At 44.3% G+C, this 22441-nt stretch overlaps 1 protein-coding gene across 1 annotated transcript in view; it reads right to left on the reverse strand.

The window, feature by feature from the left end:
• Positions 1-22441, reverse strand: part of LOC146822022 (cysteine-rich venom protein-like) — a 260678-nt gene that overhangs the window by 142820 nt on the left and 95417 nt on the right. The window contains exon 6 of the mRNA XM_085609412.1: positions 2519-2604. Coding sequence (XP_085465538.1) covers positions 2519-2604 — 86 coding nt within the window. The remainder of the gene's footprint in view (positions 1-2518; positions 2605-22441) is intronic.

Here is a 22441-nt window from a genome sequence, read left to right on the forward strand (position 1 = left end):
TGCTGACCTGGTTCTCTGGCTCTAGAGCAGCTCTGCTGACCTAGTTCTTAGGCTCTAGAGCAGCTCTGCTGACCTGGTTCTCTGGCTCTACAGCAGCTCTGCTGACCTGGTTTTCTGCACTCACGATGCACGCACCCGACTTCGTGAAAATATATTTAAAAATAATATAAGTTTATTATAAGTACAAATATATTATTTTGATGAATATCTTACATAATCTCTTGCCTTAATATGTATATTAAAGACACATACATATCATTTTGGAACATACATTTTTTTTGCGGGAGTCGCGCACCCAGCGTGCCCCAGCACGTATATGATGTCACGCGGGACCCGCAACCGCGCAAATATCTCGTACCATAATGCGCATGTGTCGCGAATGCGTGGGAGCAGGAGTCGCAGACTGGTCGCATACCAATCGCGCATATCACGTGATATTAAATGTATGTGATGTAACTGAAAAACACGCAGCCGTCGCACACCATACGCGGATCCTTCATGACTTTTCTAAAATGGCGGCTAGAATGTGCGCACCCACCGTGATGTGTACACTTTGAGTGCGCGACTCAATAAATATATTAAAATAATGAATGAAAACAAGAAAATTAATCGATATTTCAGTTTTAATTAAAAAACATTTTTTTTTGCAATTTTCTGAAAAATATATACTGTTATTTAATGAATCAAATATTTATAAATATACAGTTAAAAAGCTGTAGAAAATCAGTACAAAAAAATAGATATAACTACTAGCACACTTAAAAGTTAACATTTAAAAAACCTTTGAAATTCACTGAAAAAAACCATAGGTTTCAGAGACGTTATAGTTAGAAATTAGCATTTAAAAAAACCTTAGAAATTCATAGAAAAAAACATAGGTTTCAGGGGTGTTATAGTTAGCTGCCCATTTCACTCATACAAAACCATAGAAATTCCTCCGTTATAGTTAGTTCTGCTAACTATAACTCACGCGCCCGCAATGAACTGCTGATGATGTCACATATTGCATCAATCATGACATGGTCAGTGACACCACTGATGACATCACTGATGACATCTCAAATGACATCACTGATGACATCATCCACTTGACAATCTGATACACCTCATCATACACTAGTATAACCTTTCATCACTCACTGTAAAATACAGAGTACCATATTTGAAACCATTGACACACCAATACCAGTTACTACATACCCACTCACTGATTCCTAAGTCTACACACACAACTGCCCATTCAACAACAGAATCATCTATACATGCAGTCATTAATTAATAGAACACTATCAAATGCACTTATACACATATATAGACATTGACACATCAGCAGTCATCTTAGTCGGTTATGCAGTCATCCTACTCACTCATGAAAAAAATGTATCGCACTTAAATTTACTCACACAATTATCCAGCAACACCTCATTTATTCAAACACATAGTAACTCATCGTTAATATGTTAAAAAAGCACCATTACAATTATAAACTCATTCATATAGTTAATCTCACAATCACTGACTCTTACACATACTTATTTATATACACCAACTCTCACATACAATGCCTTTTATTTCTTTAATTTGTTGAAGATGTACAACTAAAATATATATTCGCTCACCAACACACAAATAAATACACTCAGTCACCCAAACAACTGTTTCCACATGCCCTCTTAAACTCATACACCTAGTCAATCAACCATTCACACATCTATGCATAGAGTTACACACACCCCATCCAACCACACACAAACTCAGTGTCCCATACAAATACTCACCCAAATAATCAATATACACACTCATGTAGTTAGTGACCAACTGATGCAGCATGTTATACAACAACAGAGACAGTGCTGCACACATTCACATAGTTTAGTTACTAATCCATGGATTAAGTGAGGCACTTTTAATTACTCACTTAAAAAGACAGTCAGACAGCTACTAAATCCTCCATCCAGACAGTTATATATCCACTCAATCTTCAATACAGATTGGTATATATATAATACATATTGAAATTTCAAACTAAACCACATTCAGTGGATGATGTCATCAGTGATGTCATCAGTGATGTCATTTGAGATGTCATCAGTGATGTCATCAGTGATGTCACTGACCATGGCATGAATGATGCAATATGTGACATCATCAGCAGTGCATTGCGGGCGTGTGAGTTATAGTTAGCAGAACTAACTATAACTGAGGAATTTCTATGGTTTTGTATGAGTGAAATGGGCAGCTAACTATAACACCCCTGAAACCTATGGTTTTTTCTATGAATTTCTAAGGTTTTTTTAAATGCTAATTTCTAACTATAACGTCACTGAAACCTATGTTTTGTTTCAGTGAATATATATATATATATATATATTTATATGTATATTTGTATATATATACATGTATATATGAACTAAGCATATGTTTCAACTGTTCCTTGTGAAATAGCAAAATTCTATATAATGTCAACATTGCATTTTTACATTTAAATAGATGTAGGTGAAAAAAGCAACATACTTACATACAGGCGTACTGGCAAACATAAAGATGAAAACCTGGACATTCCTTACATGCACATCCAATGCCGTAAGTATCGCCCCAAACAAGCTTTAAATTTTAAAGAGAAATTGTTGTTATTGGAGTGAATATAATTCCCCAAAGACATGTTTGAGTATTTTTCACAATGTTTTTTATTATATTCTTTATTTGTCGTACCATAGCGTCTTTATCCAAAACACTGTACAATAATTCATTAAATATTACATACATAATCATTAAATGTTGTTCCATTTTAATTTTTTGGGGATCATTATTTTGATAAGTTTATGCAACAGAACATAGACCATATATTCACTTTTGATATAAATTAAAGGAAGTGGGTTTGTGCCCACTGCCTCATTATTCTTGGACACCCTGGCTTTAAAAGCCAGGCTTTGAGCAGTCACGGCTCTCTTTTCTGCTTATGAGTTGACTTGAGGAATGGGGGCCTAAATACTGTTTTTTTAAATAAAAACCTGCAACAACATCGACTGCAAGATATAGACTTTCAAAATATCCTCAGGGTAAGGTGTGGAATTGCATGAGTAAATGTTATACTTCCCTATGTATGCTTCCCTTTACGATATAATGCTAGTAGATTTTTGGGAGTAAATATATGTGCAGGTCGATATATTTCTGTGGTTGATTTTCTTTGTACAAATGTGTATCTGCTTGTTTGTGACTCAAACCCTAAATGCTTATAAAGCATGTTATTAAATTAGTGTATTATGGTAAAACAGGTAGCCCATGGCCTTTCCATGTCCCTCCAGTTGAAATTAGGCTCACAGAATAGGCTGTTTCTTTTCCTTTGGAAGGATCTAGAAGTGGTGGAGCCTGTATGCAAGCAGATACCTCTGTAGTAGATGACAGGATCTTGTGTCTCATTTATGTAATCACCTTCTAGGAAAGGAACAGAATTAATTCATAAACCATAATACCTCCACAAGAATTGTTACAGTCCATGACAGGCACTCACCCTTACCATTGACCAAAGGCTTGAATCTTTAGTAGCATGCCTCTATATTGGGGTGTATGCACAAAGGAGGTGACCCTCTCAGAGTAAGAATATGATAAACCCTTTTTGTGGCTGACAAAATGTTAGTATTCCCCAATATTTAGAGGGGCACACCCAGTAGACTTCCCTAGCTGGAGAAAAGGAGAGTTGACAGGTGTCTCTCCCTCCCCTCTGTAATCAGTTATGCTCTATTAGGTGAGGAATCTTATGAGTGTTTATCACAATAGAGAGTGAGAGAAAAGCAGATCAGTTGCAATCTCCCTAATATAGTTGTATCACATATAAGCAACTGCTGTCGCCAGAATTTCCTTTTAGATATCAAGCCTTTCCCGGAGGAGAGGAAAAGGAGGTAACTCAGGTCCCGAGGTAGTATGTTGATGTCCCTCTGCCTGATCTTTGGGCAATGGGGTATCCAAAGATATTGGAGTAGATCTCTCACTCACTTATCTTGACATGCTTCATCATAGGCATCTATCCACACCCAGATAAGATGGTACTACCTGGGCAGACTCAAAGATGTAATGGGAGTTCTTATATAAAGTAAAAGCTGGTCATGAAGGGAACCAGATGGGGGATAGTAAAAATACCTTCAGGTATACCCAAACAATATGTTTATTAGGAGGGTACCTGGGGTATGAATAAAAACGTGCAAAGTTTGGGGTTTACTGAATATAATCGTTTCGTTGTACCCCTTCCAAGGTGCCAACAGGTTTCAGCCCACACTAGGAGCCCACGTGGGTCTGGGGCCTTCGTCAGGGCTAGTTATCTACTGCTTTTCGTCCCTGCTTGTGAACCGCGCAAGGATTTCATGCACTGAAGTGAGGCCTAATGCGCTCATCTGTGTTCACTGTGTCTTCAGTGGATTTTCTAGGTAGAGGAGAAAGAAACAATACAGGGGCATCAAACCTGGGCAAGTATTAAAGGCAGGCTGATTCCACCGTGATTCCTCCCTAAATATATACTGGACCGTGTTGTCTTGGTTTTAACAACTTTTTTGTGTGATGTGTTCCAGTGGACAAAAATCCCTTTCAAAACTACATTCAACTGGTGATTTGTAATGCAAATTAAAGATTTTCATAGGAAGTGATCAAGGCTGATCGTGATGGTGTTTGTGCGTATTTTAAATTTTTTACTGCTTTATTATCGTGTGTAGGCTACACTAGGTCCAGTGATACAGACTAGGTGTAGTGGTAATAGATTTTATTCATACCAAAATCCTATGCAAGCCTGTTTTATCTGTAATTTGAATATCTCATGCTTACGTACTTGATGTTTTCATTAGGCCACATGCGGATCAAGTGGTTGGTGCTGCCTTATAGTCACACTCTACGGGGAAAGGAAGAGTGTGTAAAAAGCATTTTCCATGATCGCTATTGACGCACAGGAAGCTCTTATAGTCTTTTCACACATAATTCTATGTGCTATAAAGCATGCGTGATTCCAAACATTTTTTCTCTATCGTGATTACTTTGTGTTCAAATACCCTCAGTACACATAGTGATAATATAGGTTGATAAAGGATGATACCTGGGTCTACTTGTTTTCGCTACGTGATCACACCCATTCCAGAAGTGATTATCAATAGGTACCCACAGAGGTTAGTATCATGATAAAGTTTGTCTGTTTTTTGGCACACAGGTTCCCGCGGTGAAATTTCAAAGTAGGGAATCCCGTCTCACTCATCCGCGGTGAGGTGAAGCTGTCACAAAAATACAATCATACATGGCGAGGTAGGACTCATCATTTATCCCCGGGGCTGGCAGCGATCTTACTCATTTCCTCCGTGAACGTTAACACACAACCCATGCGCCCCCACTTACTTCATCAAAAGTCTAGCACCACCTGAGTACCTTTGTATCTCACTGTGTCTGCCGCAGGGTGCCGAAAGCAGAGAGGCAGGTCTGTAAATACCGTCGGGGCTGTGTCCATTACACGCGTCATCATGAGGCGTGAGCGCCATTAGATAAACGCATGCTGGGGAATAGAGTTTTTTAGTGTGTGTGTGTGTATGTTATTTAATCCACGCGTCATATGCCCAAGTTATGATTCACTTTTGTATAAAGCTGTTGGCTTTTTACCATATTAGCATAGATGACAGTAGTCCTCCAAGGGTACTGCTGGAATTTGTTTATCTTGTTCCGTCGAAAAAACGGTTGTTGCGCCCCATATATTTGTACCTCTACAGCAATGTCTGCTGATTTGTAGTGAGATGAGGAAGAAAATGGGGAAAACATTTTTGGGAAACAATTATATATGTCACGCCACACCACTATGTTGTCTGGACCCTTAATCTCGAGTGATTGGAATGTATTTCTTGTCACCTTCTTCTGTGTGTTGTGTTATCAGTGGTAACATATAGAATTTTACGGGTGAGTGGTCGAGTTGTTATATAGCAGTAGGTTCACAGATTGCTCTTCTGGTTTTTCGTCATATTTTCATACTGATGTTGGAATAGTCTAAGGGCTATTGTATAGAAATGGGTTTCCTGAGTGATTCTCTCATTTCATTTACTAATGGTCATGATTTTTCATTCAATTGTTATTTCAACCATTCTGTGTATGTCACATAGATAGGGGATATATGGCAGAGGCTACATAAGGCAATTTATTTTATCTTACATAATGTTATCACTACCTTGTGCTTATATTCCCTACTTTGTTCGATGTTTATTGTATTTAGGACAACATGGTATATCCTCGTTCAACCCCTGTATTGAGCTTGTGAGGCAGTAAATCCATCTCTGTTCCAATCTTAAGAACTGTTTTACACCGACTGTGCTCGATAGTTTCTCTATCACTGTCCAGGTGAAGTCGTTTTCATTATGACCTGCTGTTTGAAAATAGCGCATCATTTTTGTAATTGTCTTACTGCATCGGAATGTACTGCGGTGTTCATTAATTCGAACCTTTACCTTGCTTGTCGTCATACCAATGTACCTCAACTGGTATTTATACGTGATGACATAGACCACATTGTTGCTGCCGCAATTGGAAAATTTCTTCTGTACCCATGGAGTACTTAGCCCCAGGGCAATCTTTTTGCTGGCCTTCGTGAGTGGGCATGTATTACAGTTACCGCATGGGAATTGGCCTATGACCTCAGGGAGGATGTTCCACAGTCCGTTTATCGTGCAGTTTTCCTCGTTCGTTCTTTTTGGACGTGTGTGGTCCACTGAATCTCTGAGGGACTTCCCTCTCTTGAAGGCAAACATTGGTCTTTCTATCCTCAATGGTCCAGAGTTCAGAGTTTTCCAGTGGCACAGAATTATCCTTCATCCTTATTCCAATGCGTTAAGACAATTACAAAAATGATGCGCCATTTTCAAACAGCAGGTCACAATGAAAACGACTTCACCTGGACGGTGATAGAGAACCTACTGAGCACAGTCAGTGCCAAACAGTTATTAAGAATGGAACAGAGATGGATTTACTGCCTCTCAAGCTCAATACAGGGGTTGAACGAGGATATACCATGGACAATGTTGTCCTTACTATGATCAACATCGAACAAAGTAGGGAATATAAGCATGAGGTAGTGATAACAATATGTGAGATAAAATAAATTGCCTGATGTAGCCTCTGCCATATATCCCCTTACTAAGTGATAGACACAGAATTGTTAAAATAACATCGAATGAAAAATCATGACCATTCGAAAATGAAATGAGAGAATCACTCAGGAAACCCATCTCCAAACAATAACCCTTAGACTATTCCAACCTCATTATGAAAATATGACGGAAAACCGGAAGAGCACTCTGTGAACCTACTGCTATATAACAACTCGGTCACACACCCGTAAAATTCTATATGTTACCACTTATATCACAACACACAGAAGAAGGTGACAAGAAATAAATTCTAATCACTCGAGATTAAGGGTCCAGACAACATAGTGGTGTAGTGTGACATATATAATTGTTTCCAAAAAATTATTTCCCCATTTTCTTACACATCTCACTATAAATCAGCAGACATTGCCGTAGAGGAACAAATACATGGGTCCCAACAACCGTTTTTTTGACGGAACCAGATAAACAAATTTCTGCAGTACCCTTAGAGGACTACTGTCATGGTAAGAAGCCAACAGCTTAATAAAAAAGTGAATCATAACTTGGGCATATGACGCGTAGATTAAATAACATACACGCACACACTAAAAAAACTCTATTTCCCAACATACGTTTATCTAAAGGCACTCGCGCCTCGTGATGAAGCGCGTAATAGACAAGGCCCCGTGGGTATTTACAGACCCGCCTCTCTGCTTCCGGCACCCGGTGGTGGACACAGTGAGATAAGAAGGTACTCAGGTAGTGACAGTCCTTTGACGAAGTAAGTGGGGGTGCATGGGTTGTATGTTAATGTTCACGGAGTGAGGGAGCGAGTAAGATCACCCCCACCCCCGGGGATAAGGAACGAGTCCTACCACACCATGTATGATTGTATTTTTGTGACGGCCTCACCGAGGATGATTGAGACGGGATTCTCCGCTTTGAAATTTCACCGCGGGAACCTGTGTGCCAAAAAACAAACACACTTTATTATGATTCTACACTCTGTGGGTACCTATTGGTAATCACTTCCAAAATGGGCGTGATCACGTAGCGAAAACGGGTAGACACAGGTATCATCCTTTATCAACCTATATTATCACTATGTGTACCAAGGGTGTTTGAAAACAAACGAATCACGATAGAGAACAAATGTTTGGAATCACGCATGCTTTATACCACCTAGAATGATGTGTGAAAAGACTATGAGAGCTTCCTGTGCGTCAATAGCATACATCGTCTTGGATCATGGAAAATTCTTTTTACACACACATCTTTTCCCCATAGAGTGTGACTATAAGACAGCACCAACCACTTGATCCGCATGTGGCCTAATTAGATACATCCAGTAGGTAAGCACAAGATATTCAAATTACAGGTAAAACAGGCTTGCATAGGATTTTAGGTATGAATAAAATCCATTATCACTACACCTAGTCTGTATAACTGAACCTAGTGTAGGCTACACATGATACTACACCAGTAAGAAATAAAAAATATGCACAAACACCATCACGATCAGCCTTGATCACTTCCTATAGAAAGCTTTCATTTGCATGACGAATCACCAATTGAATGTAGTTTTGAAAGGGATGTTTATCCACTGGAACACATCACACAGAATAGTTGTTAAAATCAAGACAACACGGTCCAGTATATAGTAAGGGAGGAATCACAGTGGAATCAGCTCAGGTTTGATGCCCCTGTATTGTTTCTTTCTACTCTACCTAGAAAATACACTGAAGACACACTGAAGATAGGTGAGCGCATCAGGCCTCACTTCAGTGCATGAAATCCTTGCACGGTTCACAAGCAGGCACACAAAGCAGTAGATTACGTGCCCTGACGAAGGCCCCAGACCCACGTGGGCTCCTAGCGCGGGCCGAAACATGTTGGCACCTTGGAACATAATGATTATATTCAGTAAACCCCAAACTTTGCACGGTTTTATTCAAACTCCAGATATCCGCCTAATGAACATATTGTTCGGGTATACCTGAAGGTATTTTTATTATCACCCATCTGGTTCCCTGCATGACCAGCTTTTGCTTTATATAAGAACTCCCATTACATCTTTGGTTAAGTCCGCCCAGGTAGTACCAACTTACCTGGGTGTGGATAGATGCCTATGATGAAGCATGTCTCAATAAGTGAGTGAGGCATCTACTGCAATATCTTAGGATACCCCATCGCCCAAAGATCAGACAGAGGAACATCAACCTACTACCTCGGGACCTGACTTAACTCCTTTTCTTCTCCTTCGGGAAAGGCTTGATATCCGGAAGGAAATTCTGGCGGCAGCAGTTGCTTATATGTGATACAAAGGAATGTTATGAGTCAGACAAAACCTGTCAGAGGATCTCTCATCTAAAGGGGGTATTGCAGGGTGAAGCCTAACTCTGGTTCCCAGGAAGAGATAACCGAGCTATCAGCTGTGATTTTACAATGACTGCTCATTTATTATACATAATTGGTTTATAAATCATGTGTACCAGAATAATGTTGACTATTATAAAAATCTTGAGTAGTCAAATCCTGTGCGCACGCGTTCGTGTGATTTTATAAAGTCTGATCCAAGGTAGAAAGCCAAAAAGTCAAGCATACAAATGTTCTTTTGTTGCCCTTTATTTTGGAAAAATCACCGACTCCAGCCAACACGTTTTTTGTCTTTAGGGTGTGAACTCCAGACTTTTTCAGTGCTATATACGGCTTTTCAAGTTGTGCAGTTCTGTGCCTAGTATCCGGTTATAATTCCAAACTGGCCAGGTCTTTCCAAAGCATAAATCTCTTGTTCCAAGAGAATGCAACTACCCAATCTTAAACAGTAAAAAATTCTCAATTCCTGTGAAAACTGTTGATAATTATAGTATGATCCAAATTGCTGTGTGTGTCTTGTGTATCTGAAACAAGTGTGTTTCAAAGGTCACGACACCGGGCAAGAAAAGCCTCGAGACCTTCAGCGAGTATGTTGATCCACGCTGTACTCCGTTGAGTCGTTCTGAATCGGACGTGTTCAGAACGAATCACCAGAGCACAGCGTGGATCAGCGTACTTGCTGAATTGAGAATTTTATACTGTTTAAGATTAGGGAGTTGCATTCTCTTGGAACAAGAGACTTATGCTTTAAAAAGCTTACCAGGTCGGAATTCTAGCCGGATACTAGGCATAGAACTGGGCAACTTGAATAGCCATACAGCCCTGAAGAAGTCTGGGGTTCAAACCCTAAAAAAGAAATACGTGTTGGCTGGACTCTGTGATGTTTCCGGAATAAAAAGAAACAAAAGAACATTTGTATTGGGACTTGACTTTTTGGATTTCTACCTTGGATCAGACTTTCCAAAATCACACAAATGTGTGTGCACAGGATTTGACTACTTTACATTTAAGAGCTGTTGGTCCTCATTGGAGAGTTTTAGAGGTTTCTCCATCACCTGTTGCACCGCTTAACTTTGTACTAATTGACAAATAACGACACACTGCAGGCGCCGTACTTTCCTATGTTAATCAATACCCCCTTCTCTTTATACATTATAAAAATCTCAAGCAGTCATAAATAAAGTTAGGGCAAATCTACAAATGCCTATTTCGTCACACATCCGTACTCTATTAGTCTAAAAGCTACCTAATTTTCAAAAGCATTCCACAGATTATATTGTTATCTAACTAAACTCTGTTATGACAGTTCATGTCAGTATCCCTGCATAATTTATACTCCTGTTGGGCCTGCACTCGGAAAACTATATTTCAGCATCTAGCCCTCTGCAATGGGTTCTTGTGTATCCCCCTCCACCATCCCCCAGATTCTGGTATATCTTTAAATGTTAGCCCCAATAATTCATTTTGGGGAGGGGCCTTCTCAAGTTGCTACTTCAGTGAACTAACAATACCTATTTGCAAAATTGTATGGAAGACAGGCAATGTAATCGCCTCTGCTTCCTTCCAAGCCGTATCTGCATAGGATCACTTTGCCTCACAGCTGTGATTGCAACATGTAAACTAGTGGATAGAGAGTTAGAATGAACACTGGCTAAAATGGAATTGAAAATAAAAACACAGCAATTGTACACACATTCTTAATATTGACCATTGATCAGCTATTTCAGTTTCTAGGACCTATTCGTGAGACCCTCAAAATACCTAATCAATGCCTCTGTGCAGAAACCTATGCGGAAGCAGAACACATGGATCCATGAATCAGTTCTGATCACATCAGATCTTGTGTATGTTTGGCATGAGTTTCTACACGTACGTTCCATGTGTGCCCTATGAATATTTTCTCTTGGGGTACCCTTCTGTCCGGCACTTCTGAATCCTAAAGCATCTTAGTCATCAGTAACACATTATCCTAGAATGATCTGAAGTGGCAGACCCAAATGTGTACATGAATTTTGAGACTGTAGTCTTCACACCTAATGATAACTGCTCTAAGTGGGTCAGAGCTTGCCCAAAACTGGACACTGAATGAGGGTCTTATAGAGCTCTCTATTTCCATTATTCACCAACTGAAGGAAGGAAACTGTACCTGCTTCTCTGTGACAAACTAGTGCTGTGGTGCAATGTTATTGGACGCATCCTTTGTGATATGAGGATTAACCAACATGGTGCACACTACCGTTGTTCTTTGGTGTTCTAGTGCCTAAAGCACTATTTCAGTCAAACTATTTGACAAAGGTACTTTTAAAGGTATTTTGTCAACCTTTTTATTGCTTATGGCCAAGGATAAAGATGCTATATAAAATGCTAATTGTTAACATGCTGTTTTTGGATTGTTCTTTGTCCTGTAAGACTCAATGTATGAATTTGTTAAGCACAGGATTTAGTTTTCATATGAATTAGACTGTGCCTTTAGCTACAAAGTTTGCTTATCTTCTGAAGGTTTCTCAGCGACGCTTCTCTTGCCACACTCTTTTCAGGGTCCCATCACCTTTTTTAATTTCACTCAAAGCACTGCTGATGATTAAAAAAAAATGAGTAACATAATCCAGTTCTCTTGTTATATAAAACCACAAAAATAAATATATGTATTTCTGTACTGTGAGGACTGCGGAGTCTAGTTTCACTTGAAACTCAAAGCTTCAGGCAATTAGTGAGTGGCTGTCCTGTTTTTAGTGCTGCCACATGGAGGCTGTTTTGCTGTGCTACTCCGAAGAACTCACGAAAAGTTAAAACATTTGTCTAGGGCTTAGAAAAATTGAATCTATGAAGTAAATCAACGGGTATTGATCTTTGTTTCATTGGAAGAACTGCAAAGATGGACTACATTGACCAGAATGCACCCGGAGGCCTATTTATTGAAACTCACAGCTGAAAGCTATCAATGAGTGCCAGTCATGTTTTCAGTGCGGCCACATAGAAGAGGTTTTGTGTGAAATGTTTCCCAGCACCACTGGCTCACACCAAAGATGAATAAACTATTTAGAAGACATTGGTCTTTGGAAACGCTAGGAGGCGGGCTGATAAGATGGCCGCACCTTAGTGAGCCTCCGTCAGCCCTGGAAGCAATATTCAATAATCATCCTGAATCCCCGGTCGATTCCCGCCAAATCTTGGTTTATCGGACACGGAAAGACCTGCAGACGTAGTGATCACTGAAAGTGTGAGGCTGGAAGCTGCGATCACCCCGCTGCGCATTGCACTCACTCGGGGCAGGGGCGTAACACAGTCCCCCGCAGTCCCCGCGGTGCGGGGGGCCCCAAGCTCCAGGGGGCCCCCTCAGCAGAGCACTCTGGCTGCAGGGCTCCTGATTGAGCCCGGAGGGGGGCCCCCCAGGTGCCTTGCAGGGAGGCCCCCCTCAAGGTTTGTTACGCCAGTGGCTTGGGCCTGGGTGACACGCTGCTGCAGATCCGGCCGCAACTCGTGGGCCTACCAGACAGCGTGCAGAGCAGGGCGACAGAGCCTGAAGCGGACCAGTGGATGAGACCAGATGTGACCACGGCGCCAGAGACTCTGGCAGGGGGCACAGCAACGCAGAGGAAATGAGTGGTCTCCCTCCTGCCACAGGGGGTGCGCCTCCCATCCCGACAGTGAGTGACCCGGGCCTGGACTGTTAATTACACAAGGCCATGGATTGCGGCCTATCCCCACATGGGTGCAGCCCGACGCACTGCCCCAGTGGGTCGCGCCACTCGCCAGCACCAAATAAATGCTTACATGCGGGAGGAGGATAGGAGAAATGCAACTGTGAAACTATACACAGCCGACTTCTGCCACACTCACTCACTGGCTCCGTCGGGACTGGCAACTTGTGAAAGCTGAACAGTAAGGTGAGGAGCTGAGGCCTACACAGCAGACACTGCCATTGCGTCGCGACTGGCACTGACTCATACTGGGCACTACCACGTACTCCTGTTGGGCCCACACGGTGGTCTGCCGGCGAGCCTCCACATGTCCTTGCCACCAAATCTCTTTAATCCTGCAGGCCACAGATGCTGGTGAGGGGACGCGCCTTCACAGTTGGTAAATATCGTCAGCATGGCGCTCCGCCTGATAAAACCAGACATCTTGCTGTCTCCGCTGAGGGGGGAGATACGGAAGCCACCACGCGAGACTGTCCCTACCCGCTTGGCCACGTCTCCTCCACCCCTCCGCGCCTCAGTGTGCACAGACAGTCTACCGCAGTAGCTGCTGCCGTTCACCTGTCGCCCCCCCTTCGACTGGCACTGGGGTCTCCATTCCCCCCCAATGCACCCTCTACTCCGCCACAGGCTTCTCATGGATTGGCCGCCATCAGGGAGGGGATACAGGAACACGCTGCCGCAGCCCCACTTCACCCTGGGGCCCTAGACGCAGCCACAAGCCTGCTGCACTCCAAATATAGGGAGCCACGAGGACCGTAGAGCTTCCCCCCCGCAACATATAGCTTGACGCTGCAACCACCTGCGCTGCCCTAAAAATGCCGCATAGTCTGACTCTTTGCGCATGGAGCAAACGGCTGCAGGGACGTCCAGGAGCAGGCGGACACCCTCTTCCTCTACCCAGCGGGTCGAAAGAGAGGGGAAACCGGATGGAAAACAGCCTAAAAAGTGAACTTCGATAACCGAAGGACGCCCAGAGGGCAGCCTCCCAATGCAGAACAGGATGGTGTGGGCTCAGGGTCGCAGAGCACGGAGGAGGTGGACATGAAGACACTGCTCCACACAATGAAGGCAAGCTTCGCCTCCATCGAGGGCAAGATAGATTTCCATGTGTGCCAGGATGGATCAAATCACCCAGAAAATTGAAAAGCAGGACGGGAGGATCAAGGAGGCTGAAGCGCACATATCTACACTGAAGGATGATCACTCTCAAGCTGCAGGGCAACTCACAGACATTGACAAATTGCTGAAAGCGATCGCCGCAAAAAATGAAGAAATCGCAGCCCGCTCTAGGCGGGATAATATTCGCATAACAGGAATTCCCGAGTCCACGAACACTGGAAAGCTAGAGGACTACGTGGAGAGGTTGCTTACCACTTGCTTCGGCCAGGAGGCATTTTCCAGGATGCTCATCGTGTAATGGGCGCACCGCACATTAGCACCCAAACCTCCACCGGGAGCTCCACCTAGACCTATAGTGGCACGGCTCCTCAATTTCCGCGTTTGCGATGCAGCCTTGCGCAGGGCGAGGGAACTGAAAGAAGTCGTGTTCGAGAATAATGCCATATCACTCTACCCAGATTTTACCCTCAACGTCCATGAGGCTCAGAAGAAATTTGTTCCTATCAAAAATAAGCTCCAGCAGGAGGGGGTGGAATACGCAATGCTCTACCCCGCTCGCCTACAACTCACCTTTGATAGAAAACATCACATCTGCAACACCCCGCAACAAGCAGCAGACTTCATAAAAAAAACAGTGCTAGCGGCCAAGAGAGCAGAGAGATCCCCGGCGGGGGATGGAGATCGCTTGGGACAACAGGAAGAGGACTGAGAGTGCTGTACACAGTAAGATATGACAATGGGAACAGATGGCTCTGATAGCACAGGCGGCACAAACATATACCTCAACATTCAGGTAACACAAAGTTAGACTAATATACCGCTTCCCGACCCTTCTTTAGCTTTCTGGTAGGCGGGAAGGACCCTTTCGGGTATTGTATCGACATACCAGGGCCTCCTTCTGCACTCTACCTAGGTGCGGGAGGAGTCACCACGCCCCCTAGGACACACGTCTCTAAGGGCGCTCCCCTTTCCACTACTTGTGGGGATTTTATTGTTAGGCAGTTGCCTTTGTTATATTACTGAAGGGGCATTGTCGCCATGGACTGCCATTTACCCTGAGAACTGCTTATCAGTTATGACCCTGATGTTTCGCGTTTGTCTGTTCATCCATAGTACTCTATTTCTGTTTAGATGGTCAATTCACCCCAAAACTAGGCCAGCGCATTACTTGATGAGGGTCTTGGCGACACCATTGTCTCAAGGGTTTATTGATGTTTGAAGAAGGGTGCAGAGGGAGGGTCCAATCCACGGCAAGTTGGGGTCGCTGTTGTGGGGGGAATGTTGGGGTAAAATGTTAGGCATTGTAGATTTAGTAATGGACGATAACTGCGTGGTTGTAGCACATACTCACATACAAGCACAGATCCCTTTTTGCTACATACCAGCCGAAACTTAGGAAATGGCGGGTGAGGATTGCACATCAGACACCACCTCACACTTGGGCCTCCTAACTTGGAACATCAGAGGGTTGGGCGATCCCAGGAAAAAACGTCACATACTACCCTACATAGACTGGCACAAAGTCGGAATCGCTATGCTGCAGGAAACACACACTCTCCCTGCCCAAAAGCCCCAGTTTGCTACACGATGGGCCTCACACAGGTACTTTTCCTTATACTCTGCCTATTCTAGAGGCACAGCAATACTGATAAAAAAGGGAGTGCCTTACACTGAGCCGGTTTTTCGGTGGATCCCCAGGGCAGGTATTGCGTGGCGTGAGGGAGACTGGCCTCCGCCTCAGTTACCCTAGTATGTAGCTATGGGTCAAACGTGGACGACGAAGACTATTATATAACATTATGGGCGAAGGTAATAAGCATAGGATCGACACATCTTATCTGGGGAGGGAATTTCAATCTCATGCTGCAACCCTCGCTGGCTCACTCCCACCCACTACCGCACCACAATACTAAGGCACAACACAATTTCCAGCAAATCATCGCGGACAACTTACTAGTGGACATATGGCGCCATCATCATCCAGCACGGCGGGAGGGAACCTTTCACTCTGCAGAACACAACACCTTATCTAGGTTAGACATGTGGGTCACATCGCAAGACATAGCATTACACGCCCTGTCCTCGCGTCGCTTGGCGCAAACATACTCGGACCACTCTCCGGTACTTATGGTCATACACCCACCGGGGCTATCATCCCAGCCCAGACAGTGGCGTTTACAGCCCACGGCGCTACTTGACATGGTATTTCAGCCAGAACTGGGGGAAATACTGGAGGAATTTCTGAAACTTAACGTTGCCTCGGTGTCCTCTCTGGCTACGGTATGAGAGGCTCTAAAGGTCGCAGTTCGCTGCCACTGCATCGCTAAATCTGGGGGCATACTCAGGGATATGCTAATGTCTATTGCTAACTTAGAACGCCAGCTTAAACAGCACAAAACACACATGCACATACCGGAGCCGGGTCCACATTAGCCACGATACACAAACTCCTCACTCAATATCAAGCAGAGGCAGAGAGGGAATGCCTATTTTGCAGCAAATATTACACAGCGCGCAGATATGGAGAGAGCGAATGCCCCGGAAAGGCACTAGCTGAGACCATCCGCCCACCCAGAACGGCGAACCATGTGCTGGCTATTCGGGACGAGGCTGGAGTGCTCCACCGAGACGTGGTTGCCATAGCAGGGGTGTTCATAGAACACTATTGTAAACTGTACACGACATGAGCAACTCGTCAAGCTGAGACCCCACAATATCTACAGCAGGTAGAACTGGCCTGGCTCAGCAATCGGCAGCGCAAATTCTTAGCCTCTGACCTAACGGTAGATTAAATACGCGAAGCCATCATGCATTTATGGAATGGCAAAGCGCCCGGGCCAGACGAACTAGGCATTGTATAAAACCTATATTGATTCGCTTGCCCCCTTTCTGAAAGTGGTCTACGAGGAGGCTGCCGAGACGGGGACGCTCCCGCCTGCCATGCGGGAGGCAATGTTGGTCTCGCTGCTGAAACCCGGGAAAGCCCCTGATTCCACTGACTCGTATCGACCGCTATCCCTGATTAACTCTGACGTGAAGATTCTCGCTAAAGTGGTGGCCAACCGCCTCAACCTTTTGATGGACAACCTCATCAGACCTGACCAAGCGGGCTTCATACCTGGTCGCTCCACTTCACACAATTTGAGGACCCTCTTCTCCATTATGCAGGGAATCGACCAGGAGGAACAGGCGTGGCGGTCTTTCTAGATGCCACCAAAGCGTTCTACTCCTTGGAATGGGAATATTTATTCTCGTTCTTACAGTACATGGGATTCCCACTTGGGTTCCTCAAATGGATCCACTTACTATACCATCAACCCCTGGCTTCATTATTTTTAAATGGGGAATGCTCTCCCGCCTTCGGCATCTCTAGGGGCACGCGACAGGGGTGCCCCCTATCACCCCTATTGTTCCCAATAGCAATAGAACCGCTTCCAGCCATGTTGCGACAGCACCACACACAATATGCGCTAGATTACCCCACTAGGCCAGTACTAATCTCGCTATATGCGGACGACGTCACACTTTATGTGCGAGATCCTGCGGAGGGGCTAAACCCCATGATACGTGAAATTATTAAACTTCGGGGCCTTCTCCAATATCACCATCAACTGGGGAAAATCCCAAATTAAGTCACTCACTAATTGCACCGCCCCATTCCCCTTGGACTATCCACTACAGTGGTGTGAGGATGAGATTCGCTACGTGGACGTCACTGTCATCAAAGACAGAGATGCGTTGTTATGAGCTAACTATGGAGTGGTCCTTACGAAGGTGGAGGAGCTAATGACCAAGTGGATAGTTCTCCCGCTCTCCTTGGCTGGCTGGGTGGCTCTAATGAAAATGGTCATTGTACACACATTTTTATACCTATTCACAAACATCCCATATTCCCCTGGATGCCCCTTTTTCACTAGGTTGAAGAGTCAGCTCATTCGCTTGGCTTGGGGTGGGAAACAACTCCGAATCAAATGGTCCACCCTCACACTCCCATTTGCTCAGGGCGGTTTTGAAGCACTCGACCCCGAATAATATTATCTTAGCGCCCAGGCACACTTCGCTGCATATTGTGGTTCGAACCTCCCCCCTTTATGACTCATATTGCCATCAAACAGGGGCTAATGGACCCTACCCCACTTACTGGATTTCTGGGGACAGACGGCACCTCGGCTGGGGGAAAAAGATCCACAGTTGCCTGCACTAACACCGCGTGGAGAGCTTTAGCCAAAAGGTCCCAAAATCCTATGCTATGTTCCCCGCTCCTGCCCATCCGCGACCAGCATAACTTGCCGGTCACACAAGAAGGCATTTGCAAACGCATGCTCCTAACACGCGGCATACACACCTGGGGGGATCTATAGCATGAGGGACAATTTTAAAACTGCTGCGGAATTCTTCGGCGACACCGCCCCCACCATCATGTACCGCTTTCTCTATATCCGCTTGAGGCTGGCAGTTAAGGCCACAACCCCGGGGTTCCCAGAGGAACCCCCCACACTGCTTCCACTTCATCACTTGCTCCATGCGGGGGTGCCCCACACTGTGTCCCGTATCTATAAAGCTACAGTTGGGGCGGGGGCACACAACACTCTGAAGGCAAAGCAGGGATGGAAAGCTGAACTGGGTCGCACCCTCACGGAAGAGGCCTGGGCAATGAGATGCCAACAAACCGAGCGCATCACAGCTAATAGTAGATTCAAAATCATCCATTTCAAATTCCTCCATAGAATGTATTACACCCCGGCAAAACTGTATAAACTGCATTTGCGAGACAGCGACCGCTGCAAGCGGGAAGGAGCGGGGTTTTCTACATGTTGCATGGGAATGTGATCCTGTGGCGCACTACTGGACAGAGGTGGAGACTGCCTTGGGGGAGATGGTGGGAGGATCCCTAACACTTATACCAGAAATGGGTCTCCTGGGACACCTCCCAGGTCACAAAGGCCGCGTGAGGCGCTTCCTGGCGTTGGGACTTTTGGTGGCCAAACGAAGAATAGCTTGCAGATGGGGTAGGAGCAGAACCCCCAAGTTCAAGGACTAGTTAACTGACCTCACGTACTGCCAAGAACAAAATAATATATATCCTGAGTTACTTCCCGCTCGTTTGAAACCCTGTGACATCTGGGAACCTCTCACCAGCTACCAATTGCGGACGGCGGCGGAGGACGCAGAGGGTAACTCAACTCCGACACGGATTGCCTGCCCCGCTGCGGCAGACAACTCGCAGGATACAGGGATCCTGAGGGGGTTATTGTGTGAAATCACTGTGTATGTGCCGAATGATGCCTTCTGGGGTCTGTACAGCCTGACTATACTTTTACACTGTATTGATGTAACCGCGCAGGATTAACGTAATGCCTTTTCTTTTTGTACTGTCCTTGCTAAATTTGTCAAATTTACAAAAATGCCAATAAACAAAGTAAAAAAGAGATTGGTCTTGAATGTTGTGCTGTAAACAAGCTTGGTGCTTAATACCTATTGTGCTTCACTATAGCGCTCATGATGAGCAAAATACATGTATCGGGGGCCTAGGAAAATTAAATATTTGAAAGAAATTAACAGTTGCAAGCTTTGTTCTACTGAAAGATCTGCAACTTTGGAAAGATGGACCATATTGACCAGCATGCACTGTGAGTGCTATTGAGTATTACTTGAAACTCAAACCAAAGGCTATTGGTGAGTGTCAGTCCTGTTAGGAGTGCAGCCATATGAAGATTTTTTGCAAAATGAAATATTTGAAAGAAATTAACAGTTATCAAACGTTGCTCCAATGGAAGAAATGACATTTTGGACCACATTGGTCAGAATTCATTGGGTGGGCTACTGAGTCTAGTTTCATGTCAAGCTCAAAGCTGAAGGCTATTGTTGAGTGCCAGTGCTTTTTTGAGTGTGGCCACATGGATGTTGTTTTTTGCATAAAATGTGTCCTTTGCAGTAACCTTCTGTTTTTTGGGCAGTAAAGAAGACGCTAGTCTTTGAATTTCATGCTGCAAACAAGTTCGGTACCCAGTACCTGCTGTGCTCCACTGCAGAACTCAGGAAGACCAAAAGAGATGTAACCGGGGCAGGGAACAACCTTTACCACAAAATGTTTACCAAAAAATACAATTACAACACATTTTTTTACATCACAATTACCTTTACCACGCAAGTGTTTACAACGCATATATGTTTGTATTGGTGAGTATGTGGTAAGTACTTTATATATCTTTATTTTCTAAAATGTGTTGAAATAGTCGGGTAAGTGTCTGGTGTGGTAAGGGTATTTTTAGGGTTTGGGGTGGGTAACGGTATTAGGTGGTAAGGATGTTTTCACTGTTTAGGGGTGGGGAAGGGTATTTGGTGGTAAGGGTATTTTTAGGTTTTAGATTGGGTAGGGGTATTGGGTGGTAAGGGTGTTTTAGGGATTAGGCTTCGGTGAGGGTATTGGGCGGTAAGGGTATTTTTAGGGTTTAGGGGTGGGTATAGGTTATTGGGTCGTAAGGGTATTCTTAGGGTTTAGGACGGGGAAGGGTTTTGGGAAGTAAAGCTATTTTTTTAATTATGGGGTGGGTTAGGGTATTGGGTGGCAAGGGTGTTTTTAGGGTTCAGAGTTGGGTAGGGGTATTGGGTTGTAAGGGTATTTTTAGGGTTATGGGTGTTGGGTGGTATAGGGTATTTTTAGGGTTTAGAGGAGACTAAAGGTATTGAGGTAAGGGTATTTTAAAGGTCTACGGTTGGGTAAGGGTATTGGATGGTAAGGGTGTTTTAGGGATTAGGCTTCGGTGAGGGTATTGGGCGGTAAGGGTATTTTTAGGGTTTAGGGGTGGGTAAGGAGTATTGTGTTGTAAGGGTATTCTTAGAGTTTAGGACGGGGAAGGGTATTGGAAGATAAAGCTATTTTTTTAATTTTGGCGTGGGTTAGGGTATTGGGTGGCAAGAGTGTTTTTAGGGTTCAGAGTTGGGTAGGGCTATTGGGTTGTAAAGGTATATTTAGGGTTAAGGGTGAGCAAGGGTGTTGGGTTTAAGGGTAATTTTAGAGTTTAGGGGTGACTAAAGGTATTGTGTGGTGAGGGTATTTTTAGGTCCTCCCACCAAAAATGTAAACTTTTAAAATAGTAGTAAACCTGTAATCGACAGAAATGCATATATATGTGTGAGTGTATATATATATATCTATATATATATATATATATATTCATGCTCAGGCTTGCACCCTCCTCATAGGAAGCACTCGAACACCATCACGAACTTCCAAGCCAAAAGTTTTTTATTAGGTACGGAAGCTTTATCTCATCGATCTCTTTCACAGCCGTGTACCAGTGTTGCCTGACGCGTTTCGAATTTCTTCTTTTTCAAAGGCTGCTGGTTAGACGAAGCACAGTCCGGCACTACCCTTTATATGCACGTCATTGCGCGCCCTGGATGGACTGCTCCTAATTAGACTGCGCAGTGTGTCCTGGGTATTGTAGTGCCAGGGAAAATGCGTTTCCCCAAAGTGCAAAATTAGTTCTGCTGACATGTTCAAAGCCCGCAAATGGGCCTCGATCAGTAAAAGCTTCCTCAATCCTGTGAAAGTGCCCCACAGTGGGAGGCCAGTAAATATCAACCCCCGTGGCCCCCTGTAGATCTGGGGTGGTGCGTTCCTGGCGGTTGGGCCACCGCCTTTAAATTCATGCTCAGGCTTGCACCCTCCTCATAGGAAGCACTCGAACACCATCACGAACTTCCAAGCCAAAAGTTCTTTATTAGGTACGGAAGCTTTATCTCATCGATCTCTTTCACAGCCGTGTACCAGTGTTGCCTGACGCGTTTCGAATTTCTTCTTTTTCAAAGGCTGCTGGTTAGACGAAGCACAGTCCGGCACTACCCTTTATATGCATGTCATTGCGCGCCCTGGATGGGCTGCTCATAATTAGACTGCGCAGTGTGTCCTGGGTATTGTAGTGCCAGGGAAAATGTGTTTCCCCAAAGTGCAAAATTAGTTCTGCTGACATGTTCAAAGCCCGCAAATGGGCCTCGATGAGTAAAAGCTTCCTCAATCCTGTGAAAGTGCCCCACAGTGGGAGGCCGGTAAATATCAACCCCCGTGGCCCCCTGTAGATCTGGGGTGGTGCGTTCCTGGCGGCTGGGCCACCGCCTTTAAATTCATGCTCAGGCTTGCAC

The sequence above is a fragment of the Triturus cristatus genome, chromosome 6, assembly GCF_964204655.1.
Source record: "Triturus cristatus chromosome 6, aTriCri1.1, whole genome shotgun sequence".
Lineage (NCBI taxonomy): Eukaryota > Metazoa > Chordata > Amphibia > Caudata > Salamandridae > Triturus > Triturus cristatus.